The sequence below is a fragment of the Cottoperca gobio genome, chromosome 14 (genome assembly GCF_900634415.1).
Source record: "Cottoperca gobio chromosome 14, fCotGob3.1, whole genome shotgun sequence".
In the NCBI taxonomy this organism is placed as follows: Eukaryota; Metazoa; Chordata; class Actinopteri; order Perciformes; family Bovichtidae; genus Cottoperca; species Cottoperca gobio.
In genome coordinates, this window is record NC_041368.1 from 8,652,580 (window position 1) to 8,678,523 (window position 25,944).

The 25,944-nt window shown below is 38.5% G+C and overlaps 4 protein-coding genes across 4 annotated transcripts; 3 read left to right on the forward strand and 1 right to left on the reverse strand.

Moving 5' to 3' along the window:
* The first annotated feature begins 136 nt into the window (after window positions 1–136).
* On the forward strand, window positions 137–3,121 carry LOC115018417 (SH3 domain-containing kinase-binding protein 1). Its single transcript, XM_029447318.1, has 7 exons — window positions 137–344; window positions 701–775; window positions 970–1,022; window positions 1,407–1,517; window positions 1,591–1,784; window positions 1,899–1,962; window positions 2,423–3,121. Exons 2-7 carry the CDS (start codon window positions 745–747, stop codon window positions 2,459–2,461), a joined length of 492 nt encoding a protein of 163 aa, XP_029303178.1. The 5' UTR covers window positions 137–344; window positions 701–744; the 3' UTR covers window positions 2,462–3,121.
* lipia (lipase, member Ia) lies at window positions 3,115–10,712 on the reverse strand. Its single transcript, XM_029447316.1, has 11 exons — window positions 10,548–10,712; window positions 9,923–10,000; window positions 8,398–8,768; window positions 8,199–8,307; window positions 6,843–6,944; window positions 6,650–6,739; window positions 6,347–6,514; window positions 6,048–6,137; window positions 4,152–4,260; window positions 3,895–4,068; window positions 3,115–3,798 (listed from the first exon to the last, which is right to left on the reverse strand). The coding sequence occupies exons 2-11, from the start codon at window positions 9,978–9,980 to the stop codon at window positions 3,714–3,716; spliced, it is 1,356 nt and encodes a 451-aa protein (XP_029303176.1). The 5' UTR covers window positions 9,981–10,000; window positions 10,548–10,712; the 3' UTR covers window positions 3,115–3,713.
* Window positions 10,713–11,776: 1,064 nt separating this feature from the next.
* Window positions 11,777–15,930, forward strand: LOC115019066 (choline-phosphate cytidylyltransferase B-like). The gene is made up of 8 exons (XM_029448399.1): window positions 11,777–12,064; window positions 13,377–13,476; window positions 13,688–13,804; window positions 14,031–14,182; window positions 14,295–14,373; window positions 14,465–14,607; window positions 14,703–14,891; window positions 15,616–15,930. The coding sequence occupies exons 1-8, from the start codon at window positions 11,984–11,986 to the stop codon at window positions 15,823–15,825; spliced, it is 1,071 nt and encodes a 356-aa protein (XP_029304259.1). The 5' UTR covers window positions 11,777–11,983; the 3' UTR covers window positions 15,826–15,930.
* A 2,502-nt stretch (window positions 15,931–18,432) lies between these two features.
* Window positions 18,433–25,105, forward strand: LOC115019273 (palmitoyltransferase ZDHHC20-like). Its single transcript, XM_029448753.1, has 13 exons — window positions 18,433–18,573; window positions 20,024–20,050; window positions 20,146–20,240; window positions 20,412–20,532; window positions 21,145–21,214; window positions 21,577–21,609; window positions 21,773–21,893; window positions 22,537–22,669; window positions 22,763–22,889; window positions 23,088–23,174; window positions 23,265–23,345; window positions 23,485–23,531; window positions 23,610–25,105. The coding sequence occupies exons 1-11, from the start codon at window positions 18,456–18,458 to the stop codon at window positions 23,326–23,328; spliced, it is 996 nt and encodes a 331-aa protein (XP_029304613.1). The 5' UTR covers window positions 18,433–18,455; the 3' UTR covers window positions 23,329–23,345; window positions 23,485–23,531; window positions 23,610–25,105.
* Window positions 25,106–25,944: the final 839 nt, after the last annotated feature.

The following is a 25,944-nucleotide window of genomic DNA, read 5'->3' on the forward strand; positions in this document are numbered from 1 at the left end:
CATAGTGTAGGAAGCACTAAATTAAGCCAATCAAAACACTTCCTGGGGGCTCAAAATAAATGCAAACAACCACCCTGCGTGGTTTCTTTCTCCTGCCCAGTGTAAACATCACTTCTTGTATAACTGCGCACCAGTTTGTCCCCTTAAACACACCCCTCGCCCTTCAACTGGTGACGCCCTTTGCTCTGCCCCAGTGATATTTGTGAGCAGAGTGGAGCTAAATTTAGCCGTGACAGTACCACTCCTCATCACAACATGCTCTGCAGACCGCAGTGGGTTACAATGGACAGTGTCGCGTTACCACAGATGCTGCTGTATCTCACCGGTGTCGCCAGCCAAACAAGGTGAGTGTGTGCCCCAGATCCTTGACTGTAACTGACAATAATCTGATCATTTGTTTACTTTGTTGAGTATGGATTGTACAGTATAATCTGTCACTTTGCTCCTTTCTGTGCCTTGGTTCCAGCATGTGTTGCACATTTGTTCTCTGCTGTGGCATGAGAGAAACAGCTGCCACTAGTGTACCCAACTTTGATAAAGAATGACCTCAGTTTAATGTACAAACTGAAGTTTCTGTTATGTTATTGAAGTTTAAACTGAACTTGAAGTTTCTATTAATTTCTATTTCTTAAGGTGTGAGACTGCACAGAGCTTCGGTTGATTTCTGCTCCACTGACTTGCTCCAATCTGTCATTTGTAGATGTAGACTTAAAGACTCTTGCACTTGTATTCCTCTCTGTCACGATGGGCAGCTATAGCTCAGCCCTCATTCCTGGTAAGCCTTTCAACTCTTATTGTTACAACCATCTGTTGCAACATACTTTGAAACACTTGCATGCTTGAATGCTGCATGTAAATACAAAAAAAGAAGCTTAATGTTAATGCAGGCTTTGAATCACAAAGATGATATGTGCCTACATTGTCCAAGTTTCATTTTCTCTTAACATTTATTCTTTGTTTCTCTCAAAGTCACGGAAGAGTTTGATTCAGTTGTGTCAATTGTGGAGCGGCTGAATGAGCAGGTAGCTCATGCTGCAGATGAGAGGTTACAGTCAGAGCTTCAGACTCTGGGAAGTATACACTTTTAATAATAGTTATCTAAAATTATTATAACTTGGCTCACTGTATGAAAGTGTGTCGTCTGCTGTGTTTGTTTCCCTTCTGCCCTTGGGATAAATTTAACTTTCCTCAGCTGCCTCACACACTGCCAGCCCCGTACAGCAGCGCAAGATATCTACTTACTAACTCCTTACTCAAAAAACAGGTTGAAGGGTCTCGTGATAAATATGAGATATATTTTCAGAATTTAACTTGGATTAAAACTTTCTTTTCATACTTCCATCAGGTGAAGTACCCTTTAAATGTCTTTTACTTATCAGATGTCTCAAACTAGACTTAACTTACAGGTAACGCTCATGATGGAGGAGGAAAGAAAACAAAAGGAGAGCGCAGAGCTGGATTCTTTAACACTTGAAGAAACCTCTCAGGGAGTGAGCCAAAATGGGCCTGTCCTGTCTGTAAGTGTGAACTAAAAAAGTTAAGGCACTTTCAAAATTCAAAGTGGTAGTAATGTTGGGTTATTTGCCACAGGCAGCAGCACCCAAAATTGAGCCCACGCAGTCCTTCATCTCCCTGTTACCAAAGGCTCTCTCTGCTGTACTACATCCAACACTGGCCCCGGGCCTCCGCTCCAACCCGAGGAGAAATCCACCGAACCTGGAACAACTGCAGACCGAGCTGAGAGACCTGAGGGACCAGTTTGAACTGATGAAGAGTCAGCACAAGTATGGCTTTTCTTTATGCTTTTACCTGCCCAGACATTTGCATCCCTGCATCATTGCATTTGTTATATCTTTTTTATTTTTGCTGCACTAATCTAGCAATTTCTTGTGTTCCAGCAAAGAAATTAAACTGCTGATGAACGAGCTCGATGAGGAGAAAAGGATCCGCTTAACTTTACAGGTGCGGCTGAAGAAGCAAAGGAATTCATAAAGATGTAGCCGCATGAATCTGCTTAAGAATGTTATTTTGTTCTTGTTTGCTATTTTGGTTCCTTTTTAATCATTTTAAAAACTTACTTTAATCAGAATCAGATACGAAACAGAAATCTTTATTAGTCCCACAACGGGGAAATTTACGTCGTTACAGCAAAGAACATACGAGCAAAAGAACATATGAGGTAAAGTGCAGAGCGCACGATAAATAAATAAAAATAATATAAGTGCAAGCGGTTGAGTAGTTTATAAAGATGAATATTGCACATGGCAGTGATAATTGCACAATAGTGGTGGAATAGTCTGTTGTTGGTGTGGTGGTCCACCAGGTAATTGTATGGTCTGACCGCTGCAGGAAGAAAGGTGACGATATTACACTTTTCTTCTTGCAACTGCACTCATGGTTTGATTTTTTTGTTTTGTTTTAGATGGAGATGCAACGCATGAAGAAGCACATGTCTAAATAAGTGTACTGGAGAACTTCACCATCATCAAAGACAAGTTTTAAAGGTCCTGTTGTACACTTATCCGATAAATTATATTTTTTAAGTTAAAGAATTTCCTCCTCGCTCCTTTTTGATGAAAAATGATTGTATTTTTTGGAAAGATATTTCTCGTGTGGTAATTTTATTTGCTTTTTTTGTGGGGCTGATGATGAGGACTGAATGTCTTTACTGAGTAATTGCTGAAAGTGCAAAGGTGATGCACAGAGGAGTATCTGAAGTGAGTGCATGGCCCTGATATACATTCAATTTGTTTTATATGTTTCTGTAAATGGACTATTAATGACTTTGTACTAAAGGGTCTTGAGGTTTCCATGAAGAGAAAAACGTGTTTTCTGTTTCCCATGACTGTTGGCTAGAATGTGTGTTGGAGATCATCGCTGTTTAGTTGCTTTCAATACGTTTTCCTTTATCAAACCATGTGGGAAACGAGAGCCAGCAGGTAATCAGCTATCATTAGTTTATAATTATGTGATGGAGGCACAGACATGAAGCTTCTATAGTAATTTAGGTGCATATAGTTTTAAATGTTTTAACTTTTAATCGTACAAAAAATGGACCGACTAAGCTGTCAGTGAATTCATCAATTGTTTAAGTAGCATTCATTAAAGATGTTGCCCATTATTGACTTGACATTTTATTATTAATCAACGATGCATCCATACACAAATAAATATATAGTTACTAGTAAAGTAAAATGTAAAAAAAAAAAAATCATGTTTGATTTAAAAAAATATATTCTGGACTTTAAATCCAGTACTTGTTATGGAAAGAAAGTCAGCCATAAATGACTTCATGACAATAATTGTTAATACTTGTTACTTAGAAATGTGTGATTCTACAAAATATTATTGGTCTGATATACGTTTCATAGCCTTGACTTTGTTGTTGCAGTCACAAGTTCCATTACTGAGATAACTTGTCATCATAAATCATTATGAGATTCATTCATTTTTAAATGCATGAACGAACAGTCTGATTCACCCTACAAGGGCAATGCAAATAAATTCCCTTTTTGGACAAGAACAAACAAAACATTAACTCTTAAAAACACATAAAATCATATCACAATATTTTTTTCAGTTCACAAATGATCACATTGGAGCCAGGTTAGTACTTTTGGTAAGCTATCTTTGAAGTCCTTATTATAATAATATAATATAATGTATAATCCTGGAGGAATTGAAGAGTCGGCTGAATTTCTTCCCATGTGAGCTCAGAAGTTTGACTCTTCGCAGAGAAGTGGTCTGAAGGTGACCTCTTTGTTGTCCTCAAGAAGGACGTCGTATCGACAGAGAGGCCTGTGAAGGTCAATATTACTGAAGTGAAAACAGCTCAGACTTGATGTTTTTGAGAGATATTACCCTTTTCAAATAATCACTACGTATTTTGCATACCTCTCCTTGCGTTCCAGATGTGTGAGACGGATTCGGAGAACACGGAATTTATATTTGGTCTTGCATACATTCCCAGTGGAGAATTTGATGGACACCTTTTTCACTGACTGAAGGTCTTTGTCAAATTGGGCTAACAACTTGACCTCGGTGTACTTCTTGAACTCTGAAGCTTTACTGGTATAAAAAACAAAAAGGGACGTCACTAAAGCAGTAACAGATGGACAGAGAGAAGTTATTACATTAAAGTGAAGACTTACTGGTCAATGGTTGCCACAGCTTCTTTATCGTTGCCGTGAAGTTTAACAGTGATGTAACCCCAGCGTACGTCCTTGTTCCATATCATCACCTCCACCCTGTAGTTTGTCCCTGAGAGATTCAAATTATTATGTCCACCGTTTTGACAATGAATTCCACATTATTGTCATAATGTCAGATTAAGTTGGCATTTTTGAATTTGAAAAAAATACTCTAGCTTTTTGTGCCATAACACACCAGAATGTTTGTCAAACTACAACCGATCAAGCACCTTTTTTTATCCATTAAAACTTTATTAAATGTTTTATTTTCTCTAAACCGATGGCTAGGTGCTGCTGCATTTCTAGTGTGAAGGAAAGACTGTAAGAAAAAATAAATGTCTAGTGCATAAAGGATACATCTGCAATATTTCCAGTCTTTCTTAGACAATAGTTCAGTAAATATGAACATTTGTACAGTTGGTTGGTGTAATCATTCATCCTCTTCAGGAGTCAAATCCCCTCTTTATGTTAATTTCGCTTTCACACTAAGAATACTGGAACTTTGGAAAATACCTGCCTGATTGGATTGACTCAGACTGCTGAAGCTTTATATTAGCTTCAGATAAACTGTACAATTAGGAATGGATCTCAGACAGAGAGGATTTATCTTAAGGTCCTGTCACACATATCCGTATGACAGAAACGTATGTCGGCGCATACGAATATTTGTCAGTCCAAATACGTCCAACTTTTCATCGGATCGGAAAAGTGAACATATACAGATACGCATGTCTAACCTATTGATATCGCATCACTTACTTATACAAAAGGTATCAGACGAATACCCAACAAATGCATAAGATATACAAAGATATGGCGTATACAAAATATCAGCAACACGCTGGTGTACGTTGATATAAGGTAAGGTATAAGTAGTATTCGTTAAGAGCTCACTGTGTTACGCTGGGGTGCGTTGTTGAACGCTGATGTTTTGAGCATGTTCAACATTACCGGACTTCCCCGACGTGTGCTTCATAAGATATGCAGACGTTACGTGACGTTAGACATACTTGAATACGGAATACATAGGTGTATACTTACCTACGTAAATATAGTACGTAAATACCTACGTGACTACGTTAGAGGTACGTTAGATATAGGCTACGTCGGCTGACGGTGAATCCTACAGCCCACTTATTGATAACGAGTGGATACCCTATTCCTACCCTATGTTAAGATTATGCCTGACGATGGAGTAACTTATTGAACGTGTCTTTCTACAGTACAGCTAGCGTTCAGCATGTTAGCCGTTCTCCAGCATCAGCATGACGTGAACCAGATGGCACTTTTCCAGCTCCGTTGGCCAGACTCTCTGATACGTTTTAAATAAGTAAGTGATACACTATCAATGTTTGACATACGTATAATAATTCATTATGTATTCGTTATGTATACGTCAGCTACAACACCGCTGTGGAAAAGTTGGACGTATTTGGACTCTGACAAATCTTGAGATACTTTTCATATACGCCGGCAGACGTTTCTGCCATACGGTGTGTCAGGGCCGTATGTCTGCCGTGTTCGGCGTATGGTCTGCGTCCTTCAAACGATCACAACTTACTCTTAGTTTATATCAACCTATTGCCGATATTTCGTATGCGCCGGCATACGTTTCTGTCATACGGACTTGGCTTGTTTTTAGAGACTTCTTAAACATTTGCAACTTTAACCATTTGAGGGGCTACATGCATTTCACAAAATGATGGTATGCATTTTAATGTGAATACCTAAATATTACTAATACTTGTCGATATGGAAGTGACTTTAGAAGTGACTTATCGAGATTAAGGGTCCTGCTAAGTGTTTCTGTACCGTTATTGAGATTATGATTGTGATTATGAATGTTTTGTTACTTACTGCAGAACGGAGAGACTGTATTTGTGGTGAAGTAAGTTTTAGTTTGGCCCAGCCTCAGCAGGACATCTCTCCACTCTGTGACACCATAACCTGGATTTGAGTGAAAGAGGTGCGTCAGCTCACATTGATTTTGAATGACCATCAAATTAATTTTTACTTCAAATAAGTCCGTATCGATCTATGATCATTTATGTCTCATTGTCTTTCATGAAATTCTATATTGAAACCTATCTGCCATGCACATGAATATGTGTGTAAATGTGTGTTCTTCATTACTAAGAGAGAATTAAAGCACCAACCGAAGACAGGACATCCAGCAGCACCAAAGCGGTCACAGTTCAAGCAGTTACCATCCAGAAACTCTTTGTAGGAGGAGCAGGGGAAGGCCTCGCTGGTACACTTCCGATTCACAGAGTCAAAATAGAGCAACACTGATCTCTGGTGGTCGCATTTAAAATAGGATCCTCCTGTACAGGGGAACGTTAATACAAATCATCACGTGGGATTGTAAATGCAACATTTTTTTAACACAAAGATTATCGATCAACATTTCGATGGTGGTCTTTGTGCTTCTTTTTTCTCCATCACTTTAAAGAACTTACCAGAAAAGATGGTCTTTGGGCAGCCGGGTTGGTCTGTTCCACCATTAGCATAGAAATCAATGTGACCCAGAGGTTCCCTGAAGCCCAGGACTGTGAATGATGTAACAATAATATTATCAATTTGTATAAACACATTTCAAATTATTACAGATGACTGAGTGAACATATAATACAGTATTTCAGTTTAACTGACAGTCTATGTCTGTGTGCAGGACATCCACAAACTGGGCGTCTGTTGAGTCCAGTCGGTCCTCTGGAGGAGTGCCAGTGAACTGAGGTCCAGCTGGATCCAGAGCTGCAGACAGAAGAGCCTCAAGTTTATTCTCAAACCAAGATATTTCAAATTATTATTATTATTATTATTATTATTATTATTATTATTATTATTATTATTATTATTATTATTATTATTATTATTATTATTATTATTATTATTATTATTATTATTATTATTAACTGATTATCACCTTATTGTAATGATTTAGGTATCACTTAGTTTAAGACCCTTTCGCTGCCTTTTCCTCATGATCACTGCTGGTTTCTGTTTTATATGTTTGAACTCCAGTCCAGTTTTTCTTTTTGGCGTTTTAATACCCCATACTCCTTTGCAACAGTCCTGTATATCTGTACCTGTATATTCTGCACGTCACTGACACTGCAGGCACTGTGGAGACGATAATCTCTCCACAGGGATTTCCAGTGGAATCAGAGAAACTGTGTAGATTTTTTTCATGGTGACTTCTGCCCAGATGGCCAAACTGTGATATACAGTATACTGGAACTCTACAACTCAACCTTCCTATACTCTGCAACTTCTAACAAACTCTATGTCACCAAGGACTTTGCCACTCTGTGTTATTAGTTACTTGTTATCAGTGGCAGACTCAGGCCGTCTGAAAGGCAGGGGCGAAAAAAGAAAGAAAAGAGCTCCAGCTGCATGCGGTGAGTCACCAGCGCGCAGAATGTTTTCTTGCAGGGAACCCTCTAAGGAAATTCATCTAATTTTCTCCACTGGAAGGGCACCCTGGACGGCACTTTATCATGTTTTGTCTACCATAGGGTCATCCGAGGGGACACGTCTGCTGCGTTTTCTTTTTAAAACTTGTACGCCATTGCTCGTTATGTTAGCAATCTAGGAATTAAAGTTTATTTGAGTGTCACAATTATAATGAAATGTCCTTGATAACCATCTCAGCCATGTGCCCAAAACTGTAATGTTTATTACCTGACGCAGAAGATAAGTGCCCAAATGTTATGTAACTAAATAAATTGTGGAGGCAATATGTGCAGTATTTCTGATGTAGGTGTCAACATACTCCACAGATGTCGAAACTACATGTTGGTTTAAACGTGTAGCTGTTTTGTCTTTGTGACTGAAGGATACAGAGATTGTATAATTGTTTTGAATAATTATCATTAATATTATTGTGCTGTTTGACAACAATACCACACAACATTTCTCTCATATATCTGAGAAATTTGTTTGAGGATTGGAATTTGAATTTTAGGTCTGAGAGAAAAATCTGAATTTGAACGTGTACACTCTTACCTGTAATTCTTCCAATGGACCCATTCAGGTTAGCACCTACAAAGCCCGAAATATGAGCTCCAAGACTGACTCCGATCATGTAGATGGAGCTCAGAGAGGCCCCGTGTTCCTGAAACAGATTGGTCATTAGTCTTGTTACTCACAACACAGTCTACAGACACTGCAGAGATGGTCACAGAGTGTCAGATACATCTCATACCTGCATTATTTTAATGAAAGCAGTGAGGTTGTCGGCCGCCTTGTGTGTGCTCTCCACTGCCTTGAAATAATTGGCATTGGCAGCTCCGTGGTTCCAGTCCACCACTATGACATTAATGTCTTCCCTGGCCAGCAGCAGCTCCGTGAGCTCGTGCACCCACGCCGGTGGAGATCCCGTAGGCCGATACCCATGGATCACGAAGGTGGTTGGTCTGGACAGGTTAAGCTGGGGATGGGTGGACAGGTTCGTGTGGGACACCAGTGTACCACAGGTGACATTATCCCTGGTGTACAGCAACAACTTAATTTTGAGGTTGGTTCCGATGATTGAGTGACTGAGATCTAGATCTGTAAATTCTTCACATCTCTGAGCTGGGAGTGATGGTGAGAAAAAACAGCAGAAAAAGGTGTATTTGAGTAGGGGAGGATGACACAAATATTAAATAAGCTACTACCATTTTGATCTTAAAAAGCATTGCGCAAGAAACCTTTTTTTATTTACTGACAAAGTTCCGGCCATCATCAGTGACATAGTCCCATAAATGACTCAGTGTGGGAGTATTTAATGAAACACCGCCCACCAGACAGACACGTCATGAACAAGTTTGTCTGGGAAAGCAAACAATTTAGCAACACTGAAATTTATGAGTGAAACTGACATACTTACTTTCCCAGCATTTGTGGACCGTTCATATCAAGTATAGATCCCGGACACATATAAGCTTAGAACAGCAAAAGATGTCATTATGACAAACCTGTAACTGCATCCACAACTAATCACATGTCTGGAGGTGTAGTGAAAACGTGGCTGTGCGTAAATTATGACTAAATACAATTTATAACATCCCAACCAAAAACTAGTGAAAAGCGAGAGACTAATATTTCAAATTACAAACCATTGAGCAAAAACAATAATAAGGCATTCATTCAAAAATAAACACTTCTGATAAGCAAATGAAGTGTGTTCACTGCAGGGTAATGTTTTTACATGAACTGGTAGTGACATTTAGATGGATTTTGACATCATCTAAACATTTGATCACCGACAGAATGTTTATTCTAATAAACAAACTTACTCAAATTAACAAGTATGTCAAATTGTACTGAGATGGAAGAGTAGCTTCATGTTTATGAAACGCTGTTCTTAGTAACTGTTATGCAATAGATGTGGCTTTCCACATACAGTATATAAATCACCGCTGCATGGCTGCATATATCAGCTGACAGCCCTTACAGGTCTAAACCACAATTAAGGCCATTTGCTCAAATGTGCTAGTTTTTCTTTAGTTCCTAAAATGTTGCTTGTTGCTTGTTGTAAAATGTTTTACCAGGGGTACAGTTGCTTTACACTTACTGACAAAACTCACTCTGTGTGTGTGTGTGTGTGTGTGTGTGTGTGTGTGTGTGTGTGTGTGTGTGTGTGTGTGTGTGTGTGTGTGTGTGTGTGTGTGTGTGTGTGTGTGTGTGTGTGTGTGTGTGTGTGTTTAGGTACAGAGTGTTTCAGAGTGTTGTGCTTTGTGCTTTACCTTTGCATATTTGAACAGTTATCGACAGGAGCAGTGTCAGATATTGCCACAGGATCATGCTTCACACAGACAAACAATCTGTAGAAAGAGTTCTTAGGTTCAGACCATAACATGAAAATACACCAGTCAGCCAGTAAATGATACAATGAACAACAAATCCCATGGACAAAAACACAACAGGCACAGCAACACAAGTAGACACTGAGTAGACACTGTGTTAACCCCTCAGAAGTTTCTCTGACACTTTGTATTTTTCACCACAGGCTGTAGTTGATGTGAATCTCACTGGACCGAAGCAGAAAAGAGGTCAGTTACTCATCAAAGAATCCTATCGAAGAATCCAATGGCATGAATAAGTGGAAAAGACACATTTACATTGTTAGTGCCATTACTTGCATGCTAGAAATCTGTTTCTCTCGCCCCACCCTCTGTGATTAATCTCAACCAATGACATTAGGATTGTAAGCGAAACTAAAATCTGCAGATATCTACAAAGTTCTTCTGCTACTGTAGATGCCTCATGTTTACTGGGTGTGAAGTGTCTTCTTTAGATTCAACTAAACACATTTTTGTGCTTTTTTGAAAAATGAAGAAAGGAAACATGTCATTCTTATCGGAGTCTTACCTTTGACGTAGGATAATATGTCCTGGTCCGGTGTGTCAAAAAATACAGGTCATCCTCTGTTTGTACCACATATTTGGGCAGTGTTCACTTCAGGAAGTGAGAGGAAGAACAGCAAAGCAATACTCCCGCCCTGCATGCGCTCACAAAGATAGCCACACCCCTTGCTCCAGGTCACTGTGTTCACAGGTGAAACATTCCTGTCAACTCAAACCGGTTATGATACCATTTATGTGTCTTTGTTGAACTTGATTTAATCTGTAAAAAACACCTCTGTTTTTATAGTTTCCATTCTCATTCAAGCATAAGAAACCAAAGTGAAATCCTAAGAAGTTGTTACTTTAGCAGAAAGGAATACCCCCCCATTAACATTCAGCCAGGCTCTACGAGTCAGTAAAAAAGTTCACTGGCATTTGTAAAATGTTGCACAACAAATACTGCTCCATAATTGAAACTCAAGATTTCCCCACATTACACTGTAGGCCTACAGTATATGGATTTGCATGCAGTTTTTTGTGCACAACCTGATGTGAACATTTCAGACACAGATGGGAGAAGTTCATTTCCATCCCTCATTATTTCACGTTTATCTTGCTTTGTCTTATGAGCTTTTAGCTTCCTACCATCCTGCACGAGCTTGCATGTCTGAGCATGTTGTCATGCTAACATTCTCTAATTAGCATTAAAACCTGATGATGGTGGTAGATGAAATGTTAAATTCCTCCTGAGGGGGACCTGATGTAATGAAATCACACATGTCAGGTGGTGCCAGAGAACTACACTGGTGAATCGACGCACCAAAGTATTTTTAGTTGTTATGTGGCTATATAATAATTTACTATAACAAGGAGGCAAGGCAGCATTTCATTGATTTTAAGATGCACCCAAACTGTATTCACAGAAGAAATTATATAACATCCAGCTCTGTATCCACTGCGGGCAACTTGTGACAGCTTTGTGAAATGTTTGAACCTCTGTGTTTGGTTCCAAAGGCTGCATACTCACCTGTAGTATATTGTATCTTGCTTCCCTTTGCACAAAATATTACACTATTATCAGCCACTGATGTCACAGCGTGGAAAGAAATATGAGAAATGTTTCAAAAGATGTGACTGTTACATAATGGAGTTTACTAATAGTGTAACATTGCATACAGCATCCTGTTACAAGCTTCCCTGTTACCACACGAAGAAAGAGAAAGTCCTCACAAGTTCAGTATTGATGACAAGTGTAATCTACATTTCTTAATACTTTTATCGGAGAGGCTTGAACTTTGCTCACTACATTCTCCCGTCATCAGGGTCAGGCAGGCCGATGGGATGTAAACGAAGTTAAAAACACACGCAGGCTTAGAAGTTCTCCCGTGTACACAAGGTAGGCCAGCTGAGTGCAGCGGCAGGTGGGTGCAGTGGTGTCAACAAGAAAGCAGAACATCCGGGATGGCTGGAAGAAGACGAAACCGAGGCAGCAACGCTCAGCAACAACAGGCCCCACCGAACCAGAGAGGTGGCCCTCGCAGGGTGAGACCTGTTCTGTCAATATGAAATGTTTATTCTTACACTTTAAATAATAATCTTATGAGAACTTAAGAGTCCCATAGAGGAGATCCTGGTTGTCTTAAATGTTTGCACTTGGACTAGACTTGGATTAGTTTGTTAAGACACTTGAAATGAGAAGATTGGTACAGTTGTATGTATTAGTCCGATTTGTATTGTGTTTTCATATGACAGGCTTTGACTATAATAGAAGTAAACCTTGCCCCTGTGGTTATTTGACTTGCCTGGGAGCGGAGAGTTAACTGGGTGAGAGGATTTTGCCATGCCTCATGTTTATATCGTCAACTTTAGTTGTAGTACAGCAATACATGATCATTCTCAAGTGATATTAAGTAAACACTTGTTTGTTATTATTTTTAAAAATGGTATTAAGTCATTTTTTAACTAAATTAACTATTTTAATATGTTTTCATTGCTGTAAATGTAGCCTATCAAATAATTGTGAGTCATATTGTATAGAATTTAAGGGCAAAAGGTGCAAATTATATCTAACATTTGTGTCTCCGCTGTGGAAACCTGCATGTATGTTGACTTCTTACATAAAAGTGTAAAGTGGCTAACTATGGACGAAGAGAAAAATATATAAGAAGCATGGAGGGCTAAATCATTAGTGTTCACAAAGATCATTTCAAAATAAAATGTAAGAAAGTGAACAAAATAGTCTTATAGTTGAACAAAGTACAAGAAACACCAGACATTGTGGAAGTGGAGTGGAATCAAAGTTCAAAGTATATCTTACAACACATTAGATAAAGCTGCTTGTATCTACACACAGCCCAAAGTCCACAACATATGGAGACGCTCGTTACTTCAGAGTGCTGAGATTATTCACATCCGTCTTGGAGATAATTATCAAAGCTTGTCAGGCTTTGATAATTATCTTTTTTTAAACCAGATTTAGGGTGGACAACTTGAAAATCCATAATACCTTGTTTTTATTAAAATAAGCCTATAACAGCATTTTTTATATTGCTTTAATTCTAAATTCTGCAATAACACTGCAACTGTATTTTGACTTCCTGCTCCAGACTCCCACACTCCAAATACTTGCAGGTTAGGTAAACTTGAAACTTTACAAATGCCCTGAGGTGTGAAAGCAAGTATGAATATGCATGTGTGAATAAAATGGCAACTTTAGTTTGTACTTCTTCTGTCACTTAATGCACACAGAAACCTTGAACAGGATTAAAGAGTTTAGAAAATGGATGAACTGAATTGGAAAAATGCAGCATTAGATCAAACTTAAAATATAATTTTTTCGTCTCTGATCTTTCAGTCTCTGCGGGAGCCAGCTGCTTTTGCCAAGTCTACAGGTTGCGAATTAGAGACCCTCCATGAAAAGTTGACCATAACCCAAGCACGGAGGGGCACACCAGGTCACACTTCTTCTATAGTTTTTGTGCTAGTTAATTAGATGATTGTAGGATTGGTTTTATTATGATATTTTTCCTGTTCGACTAAAGAGGTAGCAACAGATTCAAAGTATTAAGGTCTATAATGGCTGATAAGATATTGGCATTAGCTTCAAAATGCCACATCAGTTAATCTCTATAGATAATAGACCAAAGTTTGTTTCTCATCTTGTAGCTCATCGTCCGGTGCGAGTCTACGCTGATGGGATCTTTGATCTTTTCCATTCCGGGCATGCTCGAGCTCTAATGCAGGCCAAAAATGTGTTCCCCAACACATACCTGATAGTAGGAGGTAAAGTATGGATCTCATTTCCTCTGATGCAGGGAAATGTTAACACAGTGTTTAAATTAAATGAGCCCTTAATTGCTGAATATGAATCATAATCTTCGAACAAAATGGCCGTTAAAAGGACCAACCTTTTTACGGTTCTTTGGGCTAAATATTCTAGTTTATTAATTCCAGGTTAATCCTAATTTCCGGTTTATTGGCTACTAAATCCAAGTCTTTGTGTCGGTAGTCTGCAGTGACGAACTCACCCACAAGTTAAAGGGCTTTACGGTGATGACAGAGGCTGAACGCTACGAAGCACTGAGGCACTGCCGCTATGTTGACGAGGTGGTGCGGGACGCTCCCTGGACCCTTTCCGCAGAGTTCCTTAAGAAACATAAGGTCAAAGGTCACACAGTCACTGGACACACAGCTTCTCGCAATGTCATACAGTGACAACAACAAAGATATCTGGTGTTCAATCAGTCTGAACGCTGTAATGTTACACTCACAGATTGACTTTGTGGCCCACGATGACATCCCTTACACCTCTGCTGGATCAGAGGATGTTTATAAACACATCAAGGAAGCAGGTGAAGATATGAATATTCATATAATGAATTTTCGTCCTGTCATTTCTCATATAACTTGAATTAATTACAGTCACTTATGTGTAAATGTCAGGGATGTTCGTGGCCACTGAGAGGACAGAAGGCATCTCCACATCTGATCTGATCACTCGTATCGTCCGAGACTACGACATCTATGCTCGACGAAACCTGCAAAGAGGCTACACAGCCCGAGAACTGAATGTTGGATTCATCAATGTTAGTGAAATTATTTTTAATTGAATTTAAAACCAGAATATTGAAGTTTTTTAAACAAACACAGAAAAAAACCCACTTGCTTTGTCTTTTACTAGGAGAAGAAATACCGGCTCCAGGAACAGGTGGACAAGATGAAAGAGACGGTCCGTACGGTGGAGGAAAAGTCCAAACACTTTGTCTACAGAGTGGAAGAGAAGAGCCATGACCTCATCCACAAGTGGGAAGAGAAGTCACGAGAATTCATCAGCAACTTCCTGGAGCTTTTTGGACCTGATGGAGCCTGGGCACGTTCACTTTTACTTTAATCTAAATTAACATTACATTAAGTGTGTTGTTTAGTGGCGCATTATTATTATTTTAGTGGATAATTATATAGAAGTGATTTAATCTTAATGACTTCTGAAAAAAATAGTCACATAACCCCAAATTATAATTTTAACACTTATATAGGTGACATAGTCAATTGCCTGGGGCACCATTGCATGGGGCAACTTGATGGAGAAAGGGTAAAAAGAAATAGCTTGTAACTTCCCTCACAAATCTTTTATCACAGTCATAACTCAAATCAGTCAAATCTGAACTCAGACAGGATGAACACACACTTGGAATCAACTCAACTTACACTGTGTCTCCCTCACAGATGCATATCCATAATCATAATCATCATGTTTAAATGTTTTCTAATGTATCAAAAATAAAATAGTTGTCCCACTACCAAGGGCAATCAGGAACTGCTAACAGATGGAGAATTGCAGAGGGAATCAAGGGCCAACACTGGCACTTACATATGCATTAATACATATATTAAGAATACAAATTATTATAACTCGTGACTAAACGCAATAACATTTTTGGCCATTCTGTGGACAGTGATGAGAAGCACTCCGGGTAATGTGGGGAATAACTAAAGTATAAATAAATATGGCAGGTTGGGTGAAAGTGAGTAAAATAAACAGCAAAACACATTACAACACAGTAAAACTTTCTTCTGTCTCTGTACTTGTTTAGAATGCGATTCAGGAGCGCAGTGGCCGTATGCTCCAGGCTCTGTCACCTTACTCTTCACCCCGTGGCTCCCCGAGCAGCAGTCCCACCAGAAGACGCTCCGTTTCTCCTGACTCCTCCTCTGCCTCCCCTCCTTACTCCCCTTCCTCGCCTAAAAAGGCATCACGCTCCTCTCTCAAAGCTGCCTCCACTTACACTGAAGAAGAACAATGAGCTCATCATGATTTGGTCATATATGTTGGTCATTAATCTGGAACATAATATGTCTAAAGAGGATAGTCATTATAAATTAAAAAATGTAATGGAACTACTACAGTCAAGTGCAATATATCATAATGTACATAATGTTTCTCCAATGAAAAGAACATTAGAATTTTGTTCGATGTTATTTGTCTTCTGTCATTTGTTCATCTTTGATATGTCCAAATACATAACCAACATGTCCTATGACTGTTGGAGAGAACCAGTGACAGGGCACATTGTGAAACGGTATGTTACATAAATTAACCTATGCACATAAATTAAAATTAGTCAATTCAATTTTCCCTAAAAGAAAACACTAGAGACCATGAATACAACAGCATTTGAAGTCAACACTTAGCCATGCCAACATATCGGTTTTGCTGTGGTTTTAAGATTGGAGCAGAGCGAAGTAAAAACAATCTACGACATCGAGAGATATAGAGTAGTCATGCTGTCTACAGCAAGCATACAGCCTGACCATGTCTTGACAGGTGTTAGTCCCACCCCGGCGCTGATTGGTTGTTTGTCTCCTGCATCGCTCATTGGCTCGATTGCTTTTTAACCGAGAAACCGCTGCTTCATGTCACAATGCCTGACAAATCATTCAAATCTGTGGAGTTGGTGGATTCAAAGCTATGGACCCAGGCAAATGTGTACAGGTAATTGTGTACTAACAAGTTTGCCAAAACTCTAAGGTATGTCAGATGTTGGGTTTTCAGCTTGTTGTGGAGTTTCTCTGCCCCCAAGTGGCCAAAATAATGAATTAGTGCACTGCGGTACGAGTGCTGTCGGAGAAAATTGATTAAAAAAATTAAAAAGTTGGATAATTTCCCACGGCACACCTGACGATCTCTCACGGGCACAGTGGTTGAAAATCACTGCTTTAAGTCACTACATTTAATAAGAACATATTCTATTTACTATGAATTTACTTGTTTTAACTCTTGAATATGTTTTTAATCTTAATATAAAAAAGCCTATTAAAAGTGTATTTACAGAGCAAAACAAAGATAGCAAGATGTCCAACTTGGGTATAATAATTGGTTGGTAGCTACGTTTAAAACAGTGTGTGTTATTGTTTCTATTACTATTACTACTACTCAGTGGCGGGCTGTGCATTTCACACCTAGGCCTTCAGTGATGTCCTACACAGTCCTACCTGAATTATTCCACCTCTTAATACCATCATTATGACACCATGGCTCTAGAAACTATACATTTAGACAGAAACACAGTATAACCGGGCGTTGCATCACCCTAACAAAAGAGTTATATTAATATTTCCGAAACATTTAGTTGTAAATAGCAGGCCTTCCCAACAGTACAATGTGCAGTGCCTCTCGGAGGCTGTGAGCCGGGGGTACCGCTCGAACCCTTTTCCCGGCTGTGATAGGCTCGCTAGCGTCGGGGTTGGCCGTTCTCTTCTCACGATCTATCTTTTCTTGAAAAGTTCGTCTTGAAAATGGCGTTGTAATTATATCTGCGACCAAATCGATCTCTTCTCCTCCTTCAGCCATTGTGGGTTGAAAAAAAACAGCTTGTAGAAATCTACACAAACTAGCTCGTTCAAAGTTTGCTAGCTCTGCATAGCTCTGCCTCTCAATAGTGCGTCTCCAATCAAAAGACGTGGACGAGCTGACGTTATCGTACGCCTGCTAGCTGGCCCCGGTGTACCCAACTCGAAATCTGATTGGTTAACGCCACAGTTTTGTCTCCGTTCACTTTAAGTGACAGGCGCCCGCACTGTTGATTCTGAAGGCCTCAGGGCAGATTTCTTGGACCCTGGCAACACATGATGGCTGAAATATGATTGGATAAAAGCTCTAACATAAAGGCCAGCCCTCCAAATCTCAATCTGAGGCTGGAAGCAACCAAGAGGAAAGCTATGAAATGAAGAGAATAGACTATGGGGAATAATTTAATACATATTTGTGAAAAAAATATATAAAAATTAAATGTATATTTTGATGATGTTTAGGCCAGCAGAGAAGGCTACTACTACTACTACTACTACTACTACTACTACTACTACTACTACTACTACTACTACTACTACTACTACTACTACTACTACTACTGCTGCTACTACTACTACTACTACTACTACTACTACTACTACTACTACTACTACTGCTACTACTACTACTACTACTACTACTACTGCCTGCTACTACTACTACTGCTACTACTACTACTACTACTACTACTACTACTACTACTACTACTACTACTACTGCTGCTACTACTACTACTACTACTACAAATAAAAATGACTTTATTTATATAGGTATTTTCAAGAAGTTTCAAAGTGCTTTACAAAGACATAAAAACAAGAGAAATTAGCAGATACATAATATACTACTTACAGCTAATAATACTACTAACAATAAGATTAATAATAACAATAATAATATTTAGTTAAAAAGATAGTCAAATCAAAGCAGTCTGATGAGTACAATGTATTAACTGAGCATTACAACGATATTCAAATTACATGCAGGAAGCTTGGGAACTACAAACACATCTGCGCATGTTCAGCTCGATCGCTTAAAAGCATGGATATGACGTCACGGGCAGCTAATGTCCTACAGGGATTAAAGATGGCGCCCTCTCATGCACTGAGGTGCTGTAAACGGGCTCTGAACTGGATACCTGTCCTGTTTATAAACCTGGTTGTCGGTTGGTCTTATTACGCTTATGTTGTGGAGCTCTGTGTCTGTAAGTCCTTTCACTTTTATAAAGTATTTAACAATCGCGGGGCGGATATCTGCTTGTGTTGACAGTTTCTCAGGGTTGCCAACTTTGATAAGCTAGTTTAAATGAGATTTAAAGTCACCCCGGTCTGTATATGTTATTGTATAAATGCGTTTTAACTTCAGGACAATATTACACCATTTCCTTTTGTTTCAGATTGTTTAACTATTGACATACCTGCTACTCTTCATGACAGCAACACAGCCTTAATATAGTCGGGCAACTTTTCCAGTTGGATTGGGAAAGGAAAGAGTCTCTGGGTATCTTGTCCAGACATTAATTAATAAGTAACAACTTCATCATGACATTTGTAATGCAGATATTACAAAGCTAGTTAACTAAAATAAAAGGGCAAACGATAGTACAACTTCCTCAGATGTTTTCTTCTGTTTAAATATGTAGTGTATTGTAAATGAAGAAGTTAGCTCTCATATTTAAAAGCTTCTTTAAATTATATAACGTACACATTGTTTTCAAGGTTTTAAACATTTAGTTAAATTATGTATGGGGGAAAGTTAATTTACTGTTTCTTATGTTTCTGTATATATGCCGTATATATTATGACACATTCATTTTGTTTATTTATTTATACATTTTCTTTCTTGTGCATTTTACACATTTGTTTTAATTGTTGTTTGCGCGATAATAGATAAGCCTTGTGAGCAAGCTGTATAATGATATGATGTATGGATAATGATTAACCCCATGATGCAACAGAGGTTATTCATTGTCTGTGGGAAGAGGGAATGAGAGCCCTTTGTAAGTTTCCAAACCACCTACACCTAAATATTGGTAATTGAAAAAAACAAAAACATGTGCTGGTTGTTGTAGTTAATCTATCATTGAAAAAAGTAGATGCAGCAGAAGTAGAGACAATTTATTGTTGACAAAGAAATTAGAAATGACATCTTTCATTTTACAATTGTTAACATGTATCATTCAGAATCAGCAGAGGATGTGATTTCCTACTTTAAAAAAAAATCTCATAATCAAATGTGATCATCAAAGCCTAAAAAAGCAGGTCAGAAAGTAAGAGTCATGCATATTGACGGTATTTCTAAACGGATAACTATTGACTAGTTGTGCATGTTGTGACGTGCAATGCCCCCACTCTCAAAATAGTTATTTTTCATAGTTTGTTTCAGCCTGGAACTGATGATACCATTATTAGCATTTAGACGTACTGTAGTTTTGTCTGTAACTCAGCGGCTGTGGTCAGGACAGGGACATCCCTGCCGTTTAAACAAAGCTCTCTGTTATGTGTTATGGGTGGGTCACTGCTGGTCGTGCCAGGCTGCTGCCACATGGTGTGAGAAAGAGATGGGGGTGGGGGTGCTAGGGATGTGTAGTCATGACTTCTTAGGACTTTCATTACTGTTCACTGATATTTCTTTTTTATTTGCCTTTTATGAAGATACAATCCCAAATAATGCAGAACGAAGTAAGTGATACCCACCACAATTCCTCTCATGATAATCATTCATAGCGACGGATATGACAGAGATGACTGTCTGACTTTTTTCTTTCTCTCAACAGTCAGCTATTTGGTCATCTTTCACATTTTCTTCACCATGTTTATATGGTCCTACTGGAAAACTATCGGGTCCAGACCAGCCTCCCCCCCAAAAGCAGTAAGCCAAAAAAAAAAAGCTGAACATTTATTATTATTTTTTCCCCTTATTTTCATGTTTAGAAAGATTCGATATACATGTATAGAAAACTGTCCATGACTGTCCAATGCAAGTTTATGGTACGATACATGTTGGGCTGTCTTTGACTCCAGTCTTTTCTCCTCCTGTCAGTTCAGTCTGCCTAGAGTAGAGAAGGAACTGTATGAGAGAGAGGAGCGAGCCGAGACGCAACAAGAGGTACTGAAGAAAGTGGCGAGGAGTTTACCTGTGTATACACGCACGGCAGGAGGAGGTGAGGCTTTCATCTCCAGCAGCAAGACTAACTGTGGTTGGCTTTGTATTTTAACAGCCAGTGGTTGCTTTAAAGCAGACCACCAGGGAAAACTTAACTTGTTAAGTAACTCTCTTACCTTCTGTTTCCTCAAATGCAATTACATAAATGTGTTGCGACATGTGTCTTCCCCTTTCGGATAGAAGTGCAACACTGCTTATATCTTCATTAGACATTTTCCCTGTTAATGCATATCAGGCTCATCTGTTTACTGTACTGCATGTATCAGGAGGGTTAATTGGACTCAGGTGCACCTCGTTATCTCTATAGGCCACACCTGAGACAACAATCGTCAACGATCATGATCTCACCTGCTCGGTTTCACAGGGACATTTCAAAAAGACCTTTTATAAAAAATAGTCTCTTGAAGTGGTCAATTTGTCGTTGAAACATTTAAAAGTGCAGGGCATTTCTAAACAAAGGAAAAGTGAGTGCATAAAAATACACCTACAATTCTTATTTGTTTAAATATCAGCTAGTTTTGCAGTTTAAATATACACCGTGATAGTGCTGCCCTCCATATAAGAGTAATAGTGATACAGCATTAATTATTCTTTCATTTTCTCTAAATAGCCATCCGTTACTGTGACCACTGCCAGGTAATCAAACCTGACCGCTGCCATCACTGCACAACCTGTGAGATGTGAGTGTTTTCTAACTGTACACACTGTATAATTAGGGATCATCATTTTCACTTTTTACTGTTTTCCCCCAAAAGAGCAGATGTGTTTAAACTGATTCTTACTGTGATTTTATATTCCCAAACATCCCAAAGTTTCTTTTCTGGCTGAAAACAGCAGCTTCTGGTAACAGAAAGGGAAGAGAAATACAAATGTGTTGCTGTTGAGAAATGAGACAATACATTGTTAAGCAGAATGTATGTTTTTGCTGGTTTTTAAACCAAATTTTCACCCATTTTATTTTATTAGATTATTTGACTGGATCAGCAAAAGTTCTAAAACATCTACTAGACAGCACTAATAGGATGAATGTTTTCTCTTCAAGGTGTGTGCTGAAAATGGACCATCACTGCCCCTGGTAGGCTTTTCTCATTCAACTATGCATTTAAGATTGTTTTTATTCCACCATGATCATGATGAACTTTGCTTGTTTTGTTGCAAATGATCAGTTTTCTGTCAAAGAAAATATAGAGCAATAAGCATCACCTTCTGCCTCATGTTTCTGTCGTGCTTTCTTCCAGGGTGAATAACTGTGTTGGATTCTCAAACTACAAGTACTTTGTGTTGTTCTTGACCTACGCCGCACTCTACTGTGTCGCAATTTGTGCTACAGTCATCCAGTATTTCCTCAAATTCTGGACTGTGAGTAGAAACTTCCTCTCATTCTTTATTATAATTGTGCATGCTCGTGTGTGTGACTGCTTAGTGTGGTTGCTGTATATTAAAGGTGGTTGTAGTATCTTCCAAGGCCCATTTCACTAATGAGTGTTTTTGATATTATGCATTCAGCAGCCTTGGATTTAAAAACCATTAACTTTATTTTAAACTTCGATTAGAACTCAAATAACTTTAATCTTGTGAATAACATTATAAATAATTGAATCAAATGAAGACATTTAATGCAGTCAGGCTGTGTTGAGGCATGTGATGATTGCATCGTGAGATATCGAACAATTGGTTTATAAATGTGTCACTGTGGTGCACGAGTGCATCATGTGATCACTTATCAGGAGATCCTCTTCAGCATACTGCCAATGAGACAATGGCTCCTGTCACGTAGTCCAACAGTGAAGGAGTAGATTGTGTTTCAGCAAAACATATATACAAATACCAAGATACTGTCCAAAGGTGGAGCTGTTGTAATGGCTAGTGAGGCAACAAAATAACAATAAAATATAACCTTTTCCACCTTACTGTAGTCAGTTGTGTAAAAATGTCTTGAACAGAAAATATTCTTGCAGACTGACGCGACTAACACTATTGTCCTGTTTTTCCCCCTCTGAAGAAACAGCTACCTGACACGCATGCAAAATTCCACATCTTGTTTCTGTTTTTCGTGGCTGCCCTGTTCTTTGTCAGCATCCTGTCACTTCTCAGCTACCATCTGTGGCTTGTGGGAAAGAACAGGACCACTATCGGTAGTTATACATAAGTAATGTAATTCAGCTTCTGATTATATCATTTTAGAAGTCACAACTGACTAACTAACTATATTTCCCCTCCATTTTCAGAGGCTTTTAGGGCTCCTGTCTTCACAAACGGTCCAGACAAAAGCGGGTTTTCTCTCGGCTTTAGGCGAAATGCAGCTGAAGTGTTTGGAGACCAAGGGAAGTACTGGATGTTTCCTGTTTTCTCAGGGTGAGTCTACGCTGACATGATATATCTGCAACAATCAAAATGATGCAAATAAATATGCAGCACTTCTGTATGTCTCCACTGTACTTGAAAACTCCCTTTCTGTCATTAGTGTTGAAGCTTGTCCCAAAAGTGCAACTCACTTTGAATGTATCCAATGCTTACATGTTTACTAATTCTGTCTTTATCTCTGTTTATCAGTCTTGGAGATGGATATTCCTTTGTTACCAGTTTGGTACACAAAGATCCTGAACAAGCAAACAGTGTCTGCCAGCAAAATGGCAAAAGGCTAGTATTGTTTTTTTTGTGTTTTTTAGTTTCCTTTTTCAGTTTTGTTTTCTGGATGTTTAATCATCTCTGATGCAACTTTAATTACAGCGCTGCTGATGGGAAGGCAGACCCTTGTGTCCTTGGTAACAATATACAACACACAGCGGACTGACAGCAAAGAGAAAATAGGGTTTGTTGTTGATGCCTTTTCTCACATTTCTTATTTTTGCATTATGGTTTAATGTTTTTTTTGTAATTACTTTCATGCTCAAAAATCAAGCCTTTCACAGTTCCTGAAACTTCTCGTGTCCTCACGTTTTCCTTTCAGACGGAGGACAGATAGTCTCTGTGACAATGGAGAGTGAACCATAGCAGGTATGTGTACATGACGTGAGTGCCGTAGAGTTTTGCTGGTTTGTCCTCCTGTGTTTATTAGTACTTTGTTGGCTGCAGGTTGCAAGACCATTACATCAGTAAACCCTGATGCCTTAAACCAGGAGCATCAGCACCTCTACAGGAGCCGTCCTTCACATTCATTTTGAGTTTGACAGTGAAGCCTCAAGCCACATGTTTTGTACATACATTAAATGGACCATCCTTCATCCAGCGTGCTTTAAACCAGCACCACAACAATACTGTCATCATGGCAACAGGGACTGCACAGCGACCTCGCAGACTGAAGCAGCTGTAATTCACAGGTTTTGTCTTTGTTTTGAGCCAAAGACATTCAAATAATGTTTTTTTTTATTATTGCATCTGAAAAACTCTATACATTTATCACATTATACATTCCTTCCAGAGAATCATCCTTTGCCAGTATTAATCAAGCAATAATAACTAAGAGAGAGCAGTGGGAGCCACTCAAGCGAGATGTGTAACGGTGTCTCATTGTTTTTTAACTCCTAACACAGTGCAATTATTAAGACCAGTAGTCAATTATCAGTTAGTTTACATGAATGAAAAAGGTCTTTCTGTTTACACTTTTAACATATTTATATTTTTACATTTCAACATTTTTATACTATGTCAACATGCATGTGATATAAGATTAAAATGTGAGGACCAAATCCAGTTAAATCCAGCCAAAATGGTTTCATCTTATCTCAAATAATTATTTAGGACACATAACCAAGAGTTTGATGAGTCAATGAGATTTGCCATTTTTCATTGCACTATAAATATTTGTAATTTATTTGTTTTCAATCTTTTATAAATGAATTGTATTGCAGTGTCTATTTATTTTATTGTAATGAAATATGTGTTTTATTGATATTTATTTAGGTTTTTTAAATGGGCATCGTCCTCTTCCACAGAATGTTTTCACTTTCATGATTATCCTTGGCTACAGTATGTATTTGTTTTTAAATTAATCAATCGTGAGTGATAATGCCATTGATTAAATCTGTCTTCTTTATTGGTTTTCCAGTTTAATTAAATGTATTTGAAAGTTAGGAAGTAAGAACACAAAATGAAACTACAATAAAACTATTAAAAGATATATAGACAAGAAGGGTCAAGAACATTTGATCCGCTGTGTCCTTGAGCCTGAGCCAGGATAGATACGTTGGACTATATATATTCCAGTAATTAAAGAGGAGGCTAGTGTCATCATAAATGCTCCTCTCTGTGCTCCTTGCCGTTGTTTTATTGTACTGCATTAATGTTACTGAAGATGGTACAGAGTACAGTGTGTGGGGTTTGCCTGAGTTATTAGTAGACGATAATAATTATGTGTATATGTTACTGACTGAATGCTAGCCTAGGTGCATGTACTGCAGAATCTCACAGTAATTTAAAAACTAACTTCACTGACTGAACTTTGATTAATGCACCAGCAAGCAGCTAGAGCTGCTAATGTAGTTAGGCCTGTAAACAACTGCTTTATTGAGAAAAACTATTCATGCAGGGTGACCTTCATTCTGTAACAATAAATGTAATATCAGAAACTACATGGTGTGGTTCTTCATTTTAAACACTGGTGTACTATGATTTGTAATTAAAAAGTGTTCCTTGACTGAAACAACTGTGTAGAGGACTGACTAGATTACAGACGGACCTCTTTAGATGTTTATCAGAACCAGCTTAAACTATAGATTTGTCCAAAGGGCGCTGTGATTGCCTTTCTAAAGAATCCAGTAAACTTCTAGATGATCAAGATACTTATTTATTTAAAGTGATGATGACAGCATTTCAAAAATACCCTCAGCCGAGGACACTTTCACACACCAAATCCACAGTCCGAATCAATAAAGAGCCAGTTAGCTGTCTGTTGGTACAAGTGAAAGTGGTACAAAAACATAAACATTTTGCTATATTCTCTACAGAAGGGTGTCGTCGTCTCTCATTGGTCCATGTTGGCGCGGTTATGCCCCTTGGTGGGCCGTCTTGTTGTGACGAGATGGAGGTAGACCTGAAACTCTTTGAAGAGAACCTACAGTGCTTCACGTTCATAACTAATATAGTGCTCATTATACATTTGTGCAGAAATACATGTTGTGCAATAATACATTTTGATTGAGGTGGAAGAGTACATGTGATAATCATTAAATGTGACACAATACAATCAGGAGTTTATTTATTTCACAATATCGTATCACAATATCGTATCACTTACTTATTTAAAACATATCAGAGCGTCTGGCCAACGGAGCTGGAAAAGTGCCATCCGGTAGGAATAGGTTATCCACTCGTTATCAATACATTGGCTGTAGGGTTCACCGTCAGCCGTCGTAGCCTATATCTAACGTACCTCTAACGTAGTCACGTAGGTATTCACGTAGGTATTTAC

Bases quoted from the DNA above. Each gene is read 5' to 3' on its own strand.
- LOC115019273 (XM_029448753.1), top strand. From the start codon at position 18,456: ATGGCGCCCTCTCATGCACTGAGGTGCTGTAAACGGGCTCTGAACTGG. The intron at 18,574-20,023 runs GTAAGTCCTTTC...CCTTTTATGAAG, and splicing joins TGTTGTGGAGCTCTGTGTCT to ATACAATCCCAAATAATGCA. The intron at 20,051-20,145 runs GTAAGTGATACC...TTCTCTCAACAG, and splicing joins CCCAAATAATGCAGAACGAA to TCAGCTATTTGGTCATCTTT.
- LOC115018417 (XM_029447318.1), top strand. From the start codon at position 745: ATGGGCAGCTATAGCTCAGCCCTCATTCCTG. The intron at 776-969 runs GTAAGCCTTTCA...TTTCTCTCAAAG, and splicing joins TAGCTCAGCCCTCATTCCTG to TCACGGAAGAGTTTGATTCA. The intron at 1,785-1,898 runs GTATGGCTTTTC...CTTGTGTTCCAG, and splicing joins CTGATGAAGAGTCAGCACAA to CAAAGAAATTAAACTGCTGA.
- lipia (XM_029447316.1), bottom strand. From the start codon at position 9,980: ATGATCCTGTGGCAATATCTGACACTGCTCCTGTCGATAACTGTTCAA. The intron at 6,515-6,649 runs GTAAGTTCTTTA...TCCCCTGTACAG, and splicing joins CCCAAAGACCATCTTTTCTG to GAGGATCCTATTTTAAATGC. The intron at 4,261-6,047 runs GTAAGTAACAAA...TGAATCTCTCAG, and splicing joins TACAGTCTCTCCGTTCTGCA to GGACAAACTACAGGGTGGAG.
- LOC115019066 (XM_029448399.1), top strand. From the start codon at position 11,984: ATGGCTGGAAGAAGACGAAACCGAGGCAGCAACGCTCAGCAACAACAG. The intron at 13,477-13,687 runs GTCACACTTCTT...CTCATCTTGTAG, and splicing joins AGCACGGAGGGGCACACCAG to CTCATCGTCCGGTGCGAGTC. The intron at 14,374-14,464 runs GTGAAGATATGA...TGTAAATGTCAG, and splicing joins TAAACACATCAAGGAAGCAG to GGATGTTCGTGGCCACTGAG.